Here is an 18,792-nt window from a genome sequence, read left to right on the forward strand (position 1 = left end):
ATTAGTTTGATGTTCAGACTTTGAACATCTACACTGGTCTTTCTGATGCTTGCAAACATTCTGTAGCTAACTCATCATGGAGGCAACGGCCTTCCCGCCATGCTGAAATGTTTAGGCTTACAGGCTCTCGTACTAACTAATAAAGGAGGGTTTTTTATTTTATTTTATTTTATTTTATTTATTTATTTATTTTTTTATTTGGAGTATCTGCAGGTTTCACTCTCAAGGGTTTCTGACTTTTGGAAGGCAGTGTTGTGATCTAACTGCACAGTAACAAATCTTATGGAACGAACATGTTTTTATCCCGATGGCCAGAAGGAGGATTAATATTGTGGAAATTTCTGTCTGTCTGTCCTCTGTCCATCCGTTCATCCCTAAAACGGTACAAGCATTCCGAACTCAAGTCCCATCACACTTTTTGATGATATTTCATGTAACTTGGTTTAAATCCTTCTTATAGGTTGATAACATGGATGTTGTAATATTGTGCAAGATTGACATATTTTGGCAGAGTTATGGCCCTTGATTAACAAAGCCAGACACTGTCAGTTTCATGAGTTGGTGTCTACACTCTGAAATCCACTCCTCACTTATTTAGGATGAATTTCGTGAAAATTACAAGTCCTTGAAATGTTACCAGAATATAGCAAGCACTTGTACCAAAGCAGCATTTGCCAGCGGGGGATATTATGCTCTCAGAGCATTTTTGTTTGATCTCTGTGTTTCATTGGTTTTTCTTCCTCATAACATAAAAGGTTAAAGTTATTTTAGCACTTATTATTCTTTAGTCAAATTTTAACAAGTTGTAGAGTATTCATGATTAATTTACTGGTGTGTTACGATTACTCTTAAATTAACTACACGTCTCACAGCACAGTTATTCTTGCAAGAGAAACAAGTTATAAGCCTAAATTTTTTAAATTTTAAAAGACCAATTTCTACTTTGCAAATCCATCTTGTTCAACTTTTCTCCATGTTTTGGGTGTTGTTTTTGTTTGGGGTCAGTGTGTCCCAAAGGTCGAGCAGTATTTCAGGGCTCAGCATCTTGCTTAATCAACTTGGAACACTCTGGGATTAAACCCAATGACCCTTTCATTAACAAACTACTCACTGAAACAGCTGAGCTATAGTCACCCCATCATTCCCTGGTGTGAAAAATATAATAAAAATAAAATAATAAGAAGAAATTGAGCTGTGTGTTGTATATTTAATGTATTTCTGGGCTGCAGGGAAGATCAGCCGTTCACAGGTTGAAATATCTGCTGTGTTGAAGTGTCCTGTGTCTGACCTACACAGGAAACTCTGCTGAGTAGAATTTACTCTGGTGTGATAACATTTGGTCCCATTCTAAATAGAGTTAAAAAAAATACTCTACCACGGGGCTAAATCAACTCAACATAGTGTAAAATCAACTCTTATTGGCATAAAACCACTTGCATTGACTAGACGGTGTCGCAGACCGAACGGTCCTCCCAAAAACTCGGTCCACCCTGCCTTCACTGTGCATGCATCATCAGCCGCGGTTCACCGATTAACACCTCGTTTCTGCTTCAAACTGCACTCCAGTCAGCATCTGTCTCAGCAACAGATATCTGAAGCTTTTGTACAACAATCATTTCCACATAAATTCAGCATTATTTCATCAGAAAAGGCGGAGGAAGCGATCAGAGCGCCGCAGCTACAAGGCTGCTAGATATTGCATTCACTGCTTGTCCGTTATTTCAAAACGTCACAGAATATTGCCTCATTCCTGCTTAAAATGGCCTAACTTCTGCTTAAAACTGACTAGAATAATTTAAGAGGTTTTACCTTGTCATATGATGGTTAATAATTCCATTAATCCATTTGATCGCTTTGGGTGAAGAGCGTCCGTCCACTGAGCGGCTGTGCTCCGAAATGATGCATTAGTGGGGTGGCATAGCAAAACAACTGTTCATTTTGTGATTAAGGCATGGAATTTGGCACACATATTCTAACTTAACTAATGTTTATTTTCAGGTATGGAGCCATCCTGGAGCTGACCTCTAATGAGCTACAGGGATCAATAAAAATTACACCGGGGTCAAAATTTTAAAATGCTCCAATCATGTTGAAAATTATACCACATTATTTGCCTGATCATAATGATTACAAAAAGGTATAGTTTGGACTATCTATGACTGAATTTCATGGAGTTATGGGGTAAAAACAGTAAAAATGGTGACAAAGGTTAATTTCAGTTAGTAGCGGGGTCAAAAGTTAAAGTTGCTCCAATTCTGGTAAAAAAAAAATATGCAAATGATTTTGACCTCTGTGTAATTCTAGCTCATTAGAGGTCATCTCCAGGATGGCTCCATATCTGAAAATAAACATTAGTTAATTTGGAATATGTGTGCCAAATTCCATGCTTTTATCACAAAATGAACAATTTTTGTGGTAACTTTAGCTAAGCTGCATCATTTGGGCAGCGACACTGGTAGAGCTGGTTTCACTCTACAATTAGGGCTTAATTTGAGGGGGAGCAAGCCGGAGCGTGCTCCGGAACCTCGGACACGCGCTCCGGAACCTCTGACGTTGGCTCCACCAGCTATTTATCCCTTTATCTACGGCGATGGTGCCCACGCCGTATTTTCCATATGCGTATTTTTTTTTTACCGTAACTCCGCCATAGTTTGTCCAATCCGAATGATTCAAAGGGCATTGTAAAGCTAACACCAAGGGCCTTCCAATGATATATGGTGTATTATGGTAAACATAGCCTGTGATGTCATAACGCAGAGGAAAAACACGGAAGTTTCACACTAGTGCACCGCTGATTCTCATTACTGTAAGTTCTCATGTAAGCCCTCAATCTGAAAAATTTCAACACTGACAGCAAGCCAAGAACCCGTGCTCTCCAACAGTATGCTATATGTTGCATATATTATGGTAAAGTGCGTTTGGTGACTTTTGAAACGAGGGAAAAGTATGAAAAAGAGCGCAAAAGTGGCAGAAAAGTACAGAGACAGACAGGAAACATAAATGTAGTCATTTTTGAGGAAAAGGCAGGGTGTTAGTGTCATTTGTGAAGGTGTGTGTGCGTGTTTGTGTGGGTGTGCAGTTTATTTTAAGTGTGACGCACAGCATTCTTTGCAAGCCCCGCCCTTTTTTTTTTCCTGCACAGGAGCCACCCATCCTCTGCGCTCCGGGACCTCCCACTTTACAAATTAACCACTGTCTACAATAGAGTGTTTTTACTCTATTTAGACTGGGATCAAATGTTATTCCAGCAGAGTAAATTTTACTCAGCGAAATTTACTGTGTACCTTCTCAGAATGTTCTCCCAGTGGACGTGTCGTTAAAAAGAAGGAATGAAAAACTTGCCTCAGAATAAACATCACATCTTCATAAAGCACAGCATTTTATATTTTATATTCGGGGTGTGCAGCCAGTACATTCTGAGTGCCGGTCCCAAGCCTGGATAAATGAGGAGTGTTGCGTCAGGAAGGGCATCCGGCGTAAAACAAGCCAACCCAACTATGCAGACTCAGAATCGAATTCCCATACCGGATCAGTCGCGGCCCGGGTTAACAACGTCTGCCACCAGTGCTATTGCCCAACAGGGTGCCGGTGTTATTAAACAAGTTATAAGCCTAAATTTTTTAAATTTTAAAAGACCAATTTCTACTTTGGAAATCCATCTTGTTCAACTTTTCTCCATGTTTTGGGTGTTGTTTTTGTTTGGGGTCAGTGTGTCCCAAAGGTCGAGCAGTATTTCAGGGCTCAGCATCTTGCTTAATCAACTTGGAACACTCTGGGATTAAACCCAATGACCCTTTCATTAACAAACTACTCACTGAAACAGCTGAGCTATAGTCACCCCATCATTCCCTGGTGTGAAAAATATAATAAAAATAAAATAATAATAAGAAATTGAGCTGTGTGTTGTATATTTAATGTATTTCTGGGCTGCAGGGAAGATCAGCCGTTCACAGGTTGAAATATCTGCTGTGTTGAAGTGTCCTGTGTCTGACCTACACAGGACACTCTGCTGAGTAGAATTTACTCTGGTGTGATAACATTTGGTCCCATTCTAAATAGAGTTAAAAAAAAATACTCTACCACGGGGCTAAATCAACTCAACATAGTGTAAAATCAACTCTTATTGGCATAAAACCACTTGCATTGACTAGACGGTGTCGCAGACCGAACGGTCCTCCCAAAAACCCGGTCCACCCTGCCTTCACTGTGCATGCATCATCAGCCGCGGTTCACCGATTAACACCTCGTTTCTGCTTCAAACTGCACTCCAGTCAGCATCTATCTCAGCGACAGATATCTGAAGCTTTTGTACAACAATCATTTCCACATAAATTCAGCATTATTTCATCAGAAAAGGCGGAGGAAGCGATCAGAGCGCCGCAGCTACAAGGCTGCTAGCTATTGCATTCACTGTGTGTCCGTTATTTCAAAATGTCACAGAATATTGCCTCGTTCCTGCTTAAAATGGCCTAACCTCTGCTTAAAACTGACTAGAATAATTTAAGAGGTTTTACCTTGTCATCTGATGGTTAATAATTCCATTAATCCATTTGATCGCTTTGGGTGAAGAGCGTCCGTCCACTGAGCGGCTGTGCTCCGAAATGATGCATTAGTGGGGTGGCATAGCAAAACAACTGTTCATTTTGTGATTAAGGCATGGAATTTGGCACACATATTCTAACTTAACTAATGTTTATTTTCAGGTATGGATCCATCCTGGAGCTGACCTCTAATGAGCTACAGGGATCAATAAAAATTACACCGGGGTCAAAATTTTAAAATGCTCCAATCATGTTGAAAATTATACCACATTATTTGCCTGATCATAATGATTACAAAAAGGTATAGTTTGGACTATCTATGACTGAATTTCATGGAGTTATGGGGTAGAAACAGTAAAAATGGTGACAAAGGTTAATTTCAGTTAGTAGCGGGGTCAAAAGTTAAAGTTGCTCCAATTCTGGTAAAAAAAAAAATATGCAAATGATTTTGACCTCTGTGTAATTCTAGCTCATTAGAGGTCATCTCCAGGATGGCTCCATATCTGAAAATAAACATTAGTTAATTTGGAATATGCGTGCCAAATTCCATGCTTTTATCACAAAATGAACAATTTTTGTGGTAACTTTAGCTAAGCTGCATCATTTGGGCAGCGACACTGGTAGAGCTGGTTTCACTCTACAATTAGGGCTTAATTTGAGGGGGAGCAAGCCGGAGCGTGCTCCGGAACCTCGGACACGCGCTCCGGAACCTCTGACGTTGGCTCCACCAGCTATTTATCCCTTTATCTACGGCGATGGTGCCCACGCCGTATTTTCCATATGCGTATTTTTTTTTACCGTAACTCCGCCATAGTTTGTCCAATCCAAATGATTCAAAGGGCATTGTAAAGCTAACACCAAGGGCCTTCCAATGATATATGGTGTATTACGGTAAACATAGCCTGTGATGTCATAACGCAGAGGAAAAACACGGAAGTTTCACACTAGTGCACCGCTGATTCTCATTACTGTAAGTTCTCATGTAAGCCCTCAATCTGAAAAATTTCAACACTGACAGCAAGCCAAGAACCCGTGCTCTCCAACAGTATGCTATATGTTGCATATATTATGGTAAAGTGTGTTTGGTGACTTTTGAAACGAGGGAAAAGTATGAAAAAGAGCGCAAAAGTGGCAGAAAAGTACAGAGACAGACAGGAAACATAAATGTAGTCATTTTTGAGGAAAAGGCAGGGTGTTAGTGTCATTTGTGAAGGTGTGTGTGCGTGTTTGTGTGGGTGTGCAGTTTATTTTAAGTGTGACGCACAGCATTCTTTGCAAGCCCCGCCCTTTTTTTTCCTGCACAGGAGCCACCCATCCTCTGCGCTCCGGCACCTCCCACTTTACAAATTAAGCACTGTCTACAATAGAGTGTTTTTACTCTATTTAGACTGGGATCAAATGTTATTCCAGCAGAGTCAATTTTACTCAGCGAAATTTACTGTGTACCTTCTCAGAATGTTCTCCCAGTGGACGTGTCGTTAAAAAGAAGGAATGAAAAACTTGCCTCAGAATAAACATCACATCTTCATAAAGCACAGCATTTTATATTTTATATTCGGGGTGTGCAGCCAGTACATTCTGAGTGCCGGTCCCAAGCCTGGATAAATGAGGAGTGTTGCGTCAGGAAGGGCATCCGGCGTAAAACAAGACAACCCAACTATGCAGACTCAGAATCGAATTCCCATACCGGATCAGTCGCGGCCTGGGTTAACAACGTCTGCCACCAGTGCTATTGCCCAACAGGGTGCCGGTGGAAATTGGGCTACTGCTGGGCGAAGACGACGAAGAAGAGGAGGAAAACGTTGCCACGAACAGCGGGAGAAGAAGAAAACTAGAAGGGTGGAAATGAGAGTGGGGACTTTGAATGTTGGTAGTATGACTGGTAAAGAGAGAGAGCTGGCTGATATGATGGAGAGGAGAAAGGTAGACATATTGTGTGTGCAAGAGACCAAGTGGAAGGGAAGTAAGAGCAGGAACTTGGGTACAAGTTGTTGTACCATGGTGAGGACAGGAAGAGAAATGGTGTTGGGGTCATTTTAAAGGAAGAGTATATTAAAAGTGTGTTGGAGGTTAAGCGAGTGTCTGACAAGATGATGAGTGTGAAGTTGGAAATTGAAGGGGTGATGATAAATATCATCAGTGCATATGCCCCACAGGTAGGTTGTGAGATGAAGGAGAAAGAAGATTTCTAGAGTGTGTTAGATGAGGTGGTGGAGAGTGAACCCAAGCATGAAAGAGTGGTGATAGGAGCAGACTTCAGTGGGCATGTTGGTGAAGGGAACAGAGGTGATGAGGAAGTAATGGGTAGATATGGTATCAATGATAGGAATGGGGAAGGACAGATGGTAGTTGATTTTGCAAAAAGGATGGAAATGGCTGTGGTGAATACCTACTTTAAGAAAAGGGAGGAGCACAGGGTAACATATAAGAGTGGATGAAGGTGCACACAGGTGGACTACATTCTTTATAGGAGATGCAAGCTAAAAGAAATCACAGACTGTAAGGTGGTAGCAGGAGAGAGTGTCACTAGACAGCATAGGATGGTTGGTTGTAGGATGACTTTAGAGATAAAGAAGAAGAAGAGAGTGAGAGCTCAACAAAGGATCAGATGGTGGAAGCTGAAGGAGGAAGAGTGTTGTGTGAAATTTAGCGAGCAGGTGAGAGAAGCACTAGTTGGAGGGGAAGCAATTTTGGACAACAGGAAAAGTACTGCAGATGTGGTGAGGGAGACAGCTAGGGCAGTACTGGGTATGACATCTGGACAGTGGAAGGAAGACAAGGAGACTTGGTGGTGGAATGAAGAGGTCCAGGAAAGCATAAGGAGAAAGAGGTTGGCGAAAAAGTTTTGGGATAGTCGGAGAGATGAAGAAAGTAGGCAGGAGTACAAGGAGATGCGGCGTAAGGCGAGAACAGAAGTGGCAGAAGCAAAGGAAAAGGCATATTGCGAGCTGTACAAGAAGTTGAATAGTAAGGAAGGAGAAAAGGACTTGTACCGATTGGCCAGACAAAGGGACAGAGCTGGAAAGGATGTGCAGCAGGTTAGGGTGGTAAAAGATGCACATGGTAATGTGCTGACAAGTGAGGAGTGTGTGCTGAGAAGGTGGAGGGAATATTTTGAAGAGTTGATGAATAAAGAAAATGAGCGAGAGAAAAGGCTGGATGATGTGGTGAGAGTAAATCAGGAAGTAAAAGAGATTAGCAAGGAAGAAGTGAGGGCTGCTATGAAGAGGATGAAGAGTGGAAAGGCAGTTGGTCCAGATGACATTCCAATGGAGGCATGGAAATGTCTAGGAGAGATGGCAGTAGAGTTTCTAACCAGATTGTTTAATAAAATCTTGGAAAGTGAGAGGATGCCTGAGGAGTGGAGACGAAGTGTGCTGGTTCCTATTTTCAAGAACAAGGGTGATGTGCAGAGCTGCAGTAACTACAGAGGCATAAAGCTGATCAGCCACAGCATGAAGTTATGGGAAAGAGTAGTAGAAGCTAGGCTTAGAAAACAGGTGAAGATCTGTGAGCAGCAATATGGTTTCATGCCAAGAAAGAGCACTACAGATGCAATGTTTGCTCTGAGAATACTGTTGGAAAAGTACAGAGAAGGACAGAAAGAGTTACATTGTGTGTTTGTGGACTTAGAAAAAGCTTATGATAGGGTGCCAAGAGAAGAGTTGTGGCATTGTATGAGGAAGTCTGGAGTGGCAGAGAAGTATGTTAGGGTAGTGCAGGACATGTACAAGAATAGTGTGACAGCGGTGAGATGCACAGTCGGAATGACAGACTCATTCAAGGTGGAGGTGGGATTACACCAAGGATCAGCTCTGAGTCCTTTCTTGTTTGCAGTGGTGATGGACAGGTTGACAGATGAGATCAGACAGGAGTCCCCATGGACTATGATGTTTGCAGATGACATTGTGATCTGTAGTGAGAGTAGAGAGCAAGTTGAGTCTAGTCTGGAGAAGTGGAGATATGCTTTGGAGAGAAGGGGAATGAAAGTCAGTAGAAGCAAGACTGAGTACACGTGTGTGAATGAGAGGGAGCCCAGTGGAATAGTGCAGTTACAAGGAGTAGAAGTGGTGAAAGTAGATGAGTTTAAATATTTGGGGTCAACTGTTCAAAGTAATGGAGAGTGTGGTAGAGAGGTGAAGAAGAGAGTGCAGGCAGGGTGGAGTGGGTGGAGAAAGGTGGCAGGAGTGATTTGTGACCGAAGAATATCAGCAAGAGTGAAGGGGAACATTTACAGTAGTGAGACCAACTATGTTGTATGGTGTAGAGACAGTGGCACTAACAAAAACACAGGAGGCAGAGCTGGAGGTGGCAGAGCTGAAGATGTTGAGATTCTCTTTGGGAGTGACAAGAATGGACAAGATTAGGAATGAACATGTCAGAGGAACAGCTCAGGTGGGACGGTTTGGAGACAAAGTCAGAGAGGCGAGATTGAGATGGTTTGGACATGTGCAGAGGAGGGACCCAGGGTATATAGGGAGAAGGATGCTGAGGATGGAGCCACCAGGCAGGAAGAGAAGAGGGAGACCAAAGAGGAGGTTCATGGATGTGCTGACAGAGGACATGCAGGTGGTTGGTGTGACAGAGGAAGATACAGAGGACAGGGTGAGATGGAAACGATTGATCTGCTGTGTCGACCCCTAACGGGAACAGCCGAAAGACAAAGAAGAAGAAGAAGAATAACTGGCTTTTTGCAAAACACTTTAAGCTGTTGGATGCTTCTGAATTAAGTCATTTTTGTAGCAATAATAACTCAGAATTCATATTTCAAACTCTGCTGTGAAATTCTGTAAGTATGGAGTGATTGAGAATATGACTTCAAACAAGCACATCATCTGCATAGCAGAGTTTTCTTTCTGCGGTCAGTTTTTACTCAGCATGTACCTACACTACATACTAGGCATGTGAATCTCATCACTGACAACGATTTGATACGCATCTCGATACACTACCAGCGATACGATACATATAGCGATACATGATGATACCGACGATATGATACGATATGTATTTGACGGTGATTCAATTCCTCACAATGTGATATGATGCAATTTGGTGCGATACGATTAATAATGGGTATTGATAAGATTTTATCGATATCAATGCCATTATCAATTCCGCTTATTGATCCAATTCTTTATCGATACCTCTTGTGAATTTTCTGTATACTAAAAGTTGGCTTTACAGGTTTTCTATGTCAACAACATTTTATTGAGTCTTAAAGTAAATAAATATGAAATTGGTCACTGGATCCTTGATCTCTGGACATAAATAGAAATTAACAAAATCTGTAGTCTTTATCAGAAGCATTTACTTTCAGATATTAATGGCACAAATATCCATACTCCATAAACTCTGAGCTCAGTGTTTCATAAAGAACAGAGGAAGTCTCATTTTGTGGGGGAAAATCCCAGTTTTGGTCAGTTGTATTATAACTTTTGGAAAGAGGTGTCATTTGATTTAAAATGGTGACCGAAATCTGCATAGCTCTTTGGACCTAGTCCCATAAAACAGAGGATGTTATAATTATTATTTCCTTTACCTGATGGACAACTTCAGTTTATGCACGGCTGGTGTTCACGCCAGAGAACCATCGCGTAAAACTCCAGTGTGGAACGTTGGACGTTTCTTGCCCACAACAGGACAAGAGTCCCAGTTTGTGACTTTTATCAGCACAAACGTGAGTCATGATTGACATCTTTAAATGGCTTGGAGAGGGGTTAATGAAGACATTGCTAACCTGCCGCTGGAAGTGAAGCAGAGAACCAGCGAACAGTGGGTCGAAGCTCTGTTTTGTTGCTTCAAGCAGACCCGCTGCAGTCTGCAACCAATGTAAAGAAATGATAATTTCCTGATAAACACCTGATGTCCCGAACTGAAGGACCGATAAGGGAATTGTTAAGCTTTCTGGCTTCCGTCCGTGGTGCGTTCAATGTGCATCGGAAAAAAATCGATGCAAGCAGGCAACGAGCGATGCGACACAATTCAACCCATCAAATCAATTGATCCACACTGAATGAATCGATGCAGTCTTGATTGTTTGTATCTAGATACCAATTCATATTGATTAATCGCCACATGCCTACTACATACATAACCTACTACAATTTGGTTAATAATGCTTGGCTTACTTTGATTGAACTTCAGAGGGGTCACGTTTTGACAGTACAGATAATTTCATTATTTTCTCCACATTAAGAGACATTTGGGCCACAAAACTTGGCAAACACAGGATAGCACCTGTTTTACAATCTATGTTTCCTTATTTAACGCTTGATATACGAGGTCTATTAGAAAAGTATCCAACCTTATTATTTTTTTCAAAAACCATATGGATTTGAATCATGTGTGATTACATCAGACATGCTTGAACCCTCGTGGGCATGCGAGAGTTTTTTCACGCCTGTCGGTTACGTCATTCGCCTGTGGGCAGTCTTTGAGTGAGGAGTCGCCCACCCTCTCGTCAATTTTTTCATTGTTTAGGAATGGCTCAGAGACTGCTGCTTTGTTTGATCAAAATTTTTTCAAAAGTGTAAGGCACAAGTGGACACCATTCGATAAATTCAGGTGGTTTTCGATAAAAATTTTAACGGCTGATGAGAGATTTTGGTCTGGTAGTGTCGCTTTAAGGACGACCCACGGCGTCTGACGGCGATCTGCGCTTTGAGGCAGCAGTGTCTCGCCGTTTCAAGTTGAAAACTTCCACATTTCAGGCTCTGTTGACCCAGTAAGTCGTCAGAGAACAGAGAACTTTCAGAAGAAGTCGGCATGAGGAGTTTATTCGGACATTCCATTGTTAACGGACATTTTGTAATGAAAGAACGTGCGGGCAGAGTCGCATGTCGGGCCGGACCCGACCGCGGGGGGTCGCGACAGGAAAAACACCTCCGTTGGAAATCTTAACGGGCAAGTTGGAACATGCCCAAGCTGTTAAACAATTTCTCAGTTACGCACTTGTTGAAAGCAATCAAAAGCCGCCTGAATTTTACAAATGGTTTTCAACATGGAGGTGTTTTTCCTGTTGCGGCGCACACAGATTTGCCGAGTCGTCACGGAAACGACTCTGCGAATTTGCACGCACGTCTTTCATTAAAAAATGTCCTTAAACAGTGGAATGTCCGCATAAAGTCCTCATGCCGGCCTCTTCTGAATCTTCTCTGTTCTCTCACGACGTCCTGGGTGAATTAAGCCTTAAATTAGGATGTTTTCAGGTCGAAACAGGCCGACGACGGCGCCTGGAAGTGCTGCGCGACGTCCCGCTCCGTGGGAAGTCCTTACAGCGACAGAAACACCCCATAATCTCTCATCAGCCGTTAAACTTTTCAACGAAAACCAGCTAAATTCCTCAAATAGTGTCCACTCGGATATTCCTCACAGGTCCAGAAAAAATTTTGATAAAGCAATGCGCACTGTCTCGAGCAGCGTGTGAAAAAAAGGAATTCAGCCGAGAGGGCTGAACCACATCTCACTCAAGGCCTGCCCACAGGGAAATGATGTCACCGACACGTGTGAAAAAACTCATGCATGCGCACGAGGGTTCAAGCATGATTGGTGTAATCGCACGTCATTCAAATCCATATAGTTACAAAAAAATAATTAAAAGTGTTGGTTTCTTATCTAATAGACCTCGTATGTGGGATCTTAGAAATCAGTTTCTAAAAATGTATTATTTGTCATGTGGTTAAATATTTTAAACTAAATGTGCATTCTTCCAGATGACGGTTATTATTAATTCTGTTTAAACGTGGTATTAAAGACTGTGGATTTGATTTCATCGGCATAGTAAGGAACACTTGCAGCCTTCTGGTCTCATGTATCATCGTACCGTCGTCTTCATTCATCTTTCTTATTGATTCATGTGTAGAATTACTTTTGTCATGACCCAATTCAAGGAGGAGGACTACTGCGCACAGCAGGCGTTCACCTCTGACCTCGCACATAAATCATTTCCTCTGATAAAACTGATTCATCCCATTATTATTTTTTTCCCCCTGCAGGGTCAAAGCAAAGAAAGGGGTGAACCTGATGGAGACCAAGTCGAAAAACGCACAGTGGAAGGTGGACTGGGAGGTGCAGTCGGGCGCCAAGCATTCCATCACCACCATCGATGTGAACAAGAACAAAGCAGTCAAACAGGGGTAAGTCAACAGCCCCAAGCCTAAACACGCAGCGCGTGTCGGAGCAGCTGCCGCCGCACCAAAGCACCAACATCCGTCTTCCTCAACAATGGGCGAAAGGCCTTCTCACGGCGTACTAATCACAGCCGCGTCTCTGAATAAAGGACGCTTTTAAAGGCCGTCTTTGGAACAGAAGATCAAACAGCTTAGGCCCACGGCAACCACAGTGTGGCCTTTGCTTTATTGCACAAGCGTAAAGGAACGGCGACATTATCGGCTGATTTCCAACACATCTGTTGTTAATTTGGATTAAGAACAAGGTGGAGAACGCTGGCGGTGTTTGGAATGAGTACAGAGCTCGGCTGGTGACGGCGATGTTAAAACAAAGTGTGCAGACGAGATACTGCGCAGTGGTCAGCTGGCGCTGCGGGTCACTGCAGCCGCCACCGCAAAAATAACAAACAGATTAATCAATAATTAAAATAACCATTAGTGGCCGTCCTCATTCGACCTGACTGTGATGTTTTCCTGGCAGCAGGATGCACTCTGAGTGCTGCTTTACTTCACAGCAGCACAGATGGCCAGTCGGTGGCAGGAATTTATTTCAAGGAGCCTGATCCATTAAAAGGGTGAAAGGAGAGGTGGGCAGACATATGTGGCGTCGTGTGCGCTCAAGCAGCAGCACAGAGAAAAAATAGTGTCAAAAGGGCCAAAATTTAAATGTATTAATTCCGAACTGATTTCAAAGAGAATTTTCTCTGTTTATATTTATCGTACAAAATTCAGGAATTGGAAAAAAAAATGCTGATTAATAAAAGTCTGACATTTCTTGTAAATATGCAGCCTACCATAGAATGGTGCTAGAAGGGTTAATTTTGGCAAGGGTTACGCTTACTGGGGTTCATCATTAACAAATGTGATTTAAACCAGTTTGGAATCAAACTGGGCAAAGTCAAAGGTCAGATTTCCACTAAACGATGATTTGTGCTGTTTGTCTGGAGATTCTACTGTAGTCCGTAGTGCATACGAGGCCCATAACTCACTCTACCGAGTTCATGCATGTGGGTTCTCTGACCAAGTCAACATAGTTATTATACAGTGAAGCTATTTTGTTACCCTGCGCTTCAGCAAAGTAGCAGTGTGTTGTTTTCACTGGTGTGTGCATCTGTGTGTCTGTGGACAAGATAACTCAAACACGGCTGGACAGATTTCCTTCAAACTCGGTGGGAATATGACTTGAATAAATATTCACAGATGATTAGATTTTGGAGTAGTTAGGTCAAAGGTCAAGGAAAACATGGTCCTAAAAGCAGCTTGTTTTGTATATCTCAACAAGCAAGAAGCATCGATGAATGATCTAAGGGCCCCTTCACACTTAGTACCAATGTGGGCGAATTATGGCGAAACAGCACAAATCAGTGAACCACATGCTTTAGGTGCCCTAAAGCATGTATTGATCAGCAAGATATTTGTGATTAATTGGTATGAGGGTGGGCACGGTGGATTAGTTGTTAGCACTGTTGCCTCACAGTGAGACGGTCCTGGGATTGCTTCCTGCCTGGTTCTTTCTGTATGGCATTTGCATGTTTGCGTGGGTTCCCTCCAGGTGCAGGTTTGGTGAAGTGAAAACTTTAACTTGATCGTAGGTGTGAATATGTTTGTCTGTCTATATGTTGCCCTGCGATGGTGTGGTGTTCTGTCTAGGCTGTAACCCCACCACCACCACCCCCACCACCACCTCACGGCCTGTAACTGCTGGGATAGGCTCCAGCTCATGTGACCCATGACTGGAGTAACGACTTCATAATGAAGTCACACATACAGTACGTAGTCAGAAACACCAGAACAAACAGATTTCATTGGACTAAGGCGAGACCAAGTCAAAATGATCCACAATATCCTCTGCTCCTTAATAAGTGAGGTGTGGAGAGATGATCTGCTTACCGGAAGCCTCGGAGACGTCAGTAAATACTGGTCTGAATAGTTCATAAGATCCTTAATGTCTGGAGAATAAGACCGGTGAGCAGGAAAGACTGTACCTGAAAAATAAACCCTGCTTTGTTTACTTCTCCGCGCCTTGGTGGCAGCTTCTCCTGCTATATTTAGTGACCTGTGTTGCATGACCTTTGCCACGCTGTCACCACGAGGGAACTGTCCGGGAGACGGTCACACAAACAGTGTGTCATACTGCATTTGGTCAAAAGCTCACTCAATACTGTGAGCAAAACAATGAACACCTGAAGTTATAGAGAGGGGAGTTGAGGAACACGCTGGTGCTTTGATACTTCATTACGTCAACGTGAGCGCGATTCAAAAACCCCCTCACGCGTCATCAAACTGTGTGCGTCATATTTTTTCACGTCGTGAAGATTCAATAAGGCAAAACCATAAAATTCAAGAATCAGCACTATAGGTGGTTGTTGGGTCTCAAGGTCGTCCATCAGCTTCTGGATATTACTGCAGATATACAGTATCGGTTTTGTTTTCTCCAATAGTTCTTCAGCATGTGTGTTTTCACCATTCCCTTGTGTCACTTTTTGACGTTACTTTTTTGCCCAACTGTCCCCACTTCCTGTGTTACTCAATTCTTCTGTTAAATAAATTAATGGGAAATGGACTGCATTTATACAGTGCTTTTCCATCTGCATCAGCCCCTCAAAGCGCTTTACAATAATGCCTCACATTCACCCCGATGTCAGGGTGCTGCCATACAAGCTGCTCACTACACACCGGGACCAATAGGGGATTAAAGACCTGGCCCCAAGGGCCCTTAGTGATTTTCCAGTCAGGCTGGGATTTGAACCAAGGATCTTCTGGTCTCAAGCCCAACACCTTAACCACTAGACCATCACCTCCCCTCTTCTTCTTCCTCTTCTGTTCTTTCTTTGATGTGGCCTAACGTTACCATCATTAAAAAAAAAAAATGTCGACACGTACCACTCAGTCCAGCGGTCCACCACACTTGGTGGTGTAGTAACGCAATTACCATATTTTCCGGAGTTTTAGTAGCTTTTTATGTTGTTGTTTTTAAATACTAGCTTGGACACACTGTGACTTATACTCCTGTGTGACTTATATCTGCTGAAAACTCTTGTATTCATTATTAAAAATAATATAAACTATTTATAAAGCACTTTCCCAGGAATCAACACACCAAACAAAATAAAGTCCAGTAATAAAAGAATTCACACCAATAACAAAAGTACACAGCAGCAATGCGTAAAAATGCTAAATGACGTATCTGATCAAAAGATCAAATATACTCACATTTGTCGGCTACTTATTATCTGTCAATTATTGTTACTTTAAATTGTAAATATCTGTATGTGTTTTGTTTTAATTGTTTTTCTGTCACGATTAATTTACTTTGGTATGTTGTGTGGTCTTAGTCTATTTTAGGTTACTGGGACTACGGATGAAAATTAGCACCTTGCTATAATCCATCATATTTACATGTAACTATGTCTATTAATATGCACTGTCCTATTTCAAATAAATAAACATATACCTTTTAATTGTAGTGTTTCCAATGCTGTGGGCCAGCGACCCATGTTCATCTGCATCAAATAACATCCAATGTGTTGTCCATCACATGTTTATTTTTCCATTACTTTAAAACTCCTTGTAAGAGCTTCCTGATTAAATCTACTGTTTCTGCTCCTCCATCTGCGTACATATGATGATTTGTTTTGTACAAACCTCATCAAATGGCATCCAGTATGTTGTCCAGTGTTCACTTATTTGTCCATCTTGCTCATTTTTGGAATTTAAAAGGCTTTATGTTAAGTAACAGCACATGCTGTAGTGTGCACATGTGCAACTGAGTTCCTGTCCATTGTGAAACTCAGACCCGGGAAAACACTTCCCCACATCAAATTCCAGCGTGATCACTCAATCTTTGAGAACTGCCACCACCAGGTGAAGCAAACTTTAGGTCTGAGGGGCCGTCAAAATTCTCATCTAGTTTTCACAGTTCACCTCCCGGTGAATATTTTTTATGGCACAGTAGCATGAGTTTCCTGGCAAATTTAATGAAAAATGTGCTGCTACAGTCCAAGACTCTGAGACTTTTAATGAGCACTAAAATACACCAAAACAGTAATCAAGGTCATTCTACTCTAATTACATCGTTAAACAAGTTAATTAGCGTAGGATTTAAGTTCAACAATTGTGATTTTATTCTTACAGCAAACAAATATCTGCTTATGATTCAAAGCCACCCTCGTCTGCACAGAGCAGAAAAACATCCACATGCCGCCATCATTTAGCGTTTCCGCGGAGAATCCGTCTAAGCACCAAATCTGTGTGAACAGCTGCTTTTGTTTACTCAAAATTACCTGAAACTGAGAAAATGGGGTGACAGTGATTTTCCTTCGGGACACATTGTTGATCTCTTCATCGCTGTTTTTTTTTTTATCTTAAATTGCACATTAGTCAGTGCTTGAATTATTCAGCTGATTTTATCTTCTGGAACTGTGTCACTCCAATAATAACGTCATCAGAACAAATGCATTATTCATTGCGGTCAGCGGGTGTCAAAGTGGGAATAATGTTCTTAAAAAGGCTGCAGGATTTCTATTGCTGATGTCTGGACAGTGGAAAGAGATGATTTTTATGGCTGCTCACATGGAGGGCTGCAGAATCCTACATCAGATCCTGGCAAAATAAGAAAAAAGATGCAAAGAAAAAATATATAGACAAAAGAAAATACATCACAATTTCTTCGTCGTTATCTTCCACTTAAAAAAAAATCTCACTGTGTTCAACAATATGAAATAATTCTTACGCTGTATCATGTGTCCATAGAAGTCGAACAAACATCTGTGATCTCTTTTACATAATAAAGTGTTTTTGGAGATTCCCGTCCAAGCTGTCAAAAATTTACTGGTGATTTTGAAAGTTATGGTTCACAATAAAAATGAATATTTTACTTTGCAAATTTGACTTTTTGTTACATTGAACCCAAAAAGTATTCATAGCACTTAACTTTTTCCACATTTTGTTATGTCACAGCCTTATTCCAAAATGAAATATGTGGCATCATATTCAAGAAGACTTGAGGCTGTAATTGCTGCCAAAGGTTCATCTATCAATTACTAAGCAAAGGCTGTGAATATTATGTACATGTGATTGCTTAGTTTTTGTTGCTGTTGTTGTTGTTTTTCTAAATTTGCCAAAATCTCAAAAAAAAAAGCTTTTTTCATATTGTCATTATGGGGTATTGTGTGTAGAATTTTGAGGAAAATGAATTTAATCAATTTTGGAAAAAGCAGGGGTGGTGGCCAAGTGGTTAATGCTCTTGGTTTCAGTTCAGAAGGCTCCAGGTTCAAATCCCACCCCTGCCACATTTCTCCATGTAATGTGGAGTTGCATCAGGAAGGGCATCCGGTGTAAAACCTGTGCCAATCCAACATGCAGATCCACCTTGGATTTGCGGTGGCGACCCCGAGTGCAAACAAGGGAGCAGCCAAAAGGACTTACTTTTTAATCAGTTTTGGAAAAAGACTGTAACAAAACAAAATGTGGAAAAAGTGGAGCGTTGTGAATACACTGTAAGTTAGTATCCACAATGGAAAGAGCTGCTTATTGCTTGTATGTATGTATGTGTACATATAGCAGGCAGACCGATTGGAAAAATCAGGAGCTGTGTGACATCCGGCATGGAACTTATGCCAAATCCCATTACGGATCTCTACTAGATCTGCTGTGGCTGCCCTTATTTATTTAAATTTGTTATTTTTAAATTTAAAATAATATTTCTTTATTTAAAATTTTAAAGTTTAATTTGATTAAACTAAATTGCCATTCTGTCCAGGCTGAACCTTGCCTCACACTCTATGAATGCTGGGATAGTCTCCACCCCCCCGTGACCCTTAACTGGGGTAAGCGGTTAAAGATGAGAAGTAGAGGTAATCATATCAACTGGCAGTTTTGTGTGTCAAAGTCCAAGTATAAAACTAGCCCAGGCTGTTATTCTGGGTCTCCACTGTGTTCCTCCAGGGTGTTCCTCAGGCGAGTATCTCACTGACGCACCACTGGTGGAGAGGAGGCAGAGACACAAAATTGCATGAAACACAGGGGAAATGTGATAACTTTCTCATGGGAATCTCATTGAAAGTCAAGCGGCGCTGACG

General features: G+C 41.7%; 1 protein-coding gene across 2 annotated transcripts in view; it reads left to right on the top strand.

The window, feature by feature from the left end:
* tmem132e (transmembrane protein 132E) overlaps nucleotides 1-18,792 on the top strand; it is a 1,128,337-nt gene that overhangs the window by 921,244 nt on the left and 188,301 nt on the right. For both annotated transcript variants that reach the window (XM_034177754.1, XM_034177753.1), the window contains one exon: nucleotides 12,539-12,679. In XM_034177754.1, the coding sequence (XP_034033645.1) occupies nucleotides 12,539-12,679 (141 nt within the window). The remainder of the gene's footprint in view (nucleotides 1-12,538; nucleotides 12,680-18,792) is intronic.

Source organism: Thalassophryne amazonica, chromosome 9, assembly GCF_902500255.1.
Source record: "Thalassophryne amazonica chromosome 9, fThaAma1.1, whole genome shotgun sequence".
Lineage (NCBI taxonomy): Eukaryota > Metazoa > Chordata > Actinopteri > Batrachoidiformes > Batrachoididae > Thalassophryne > Thalassophryne amazonica.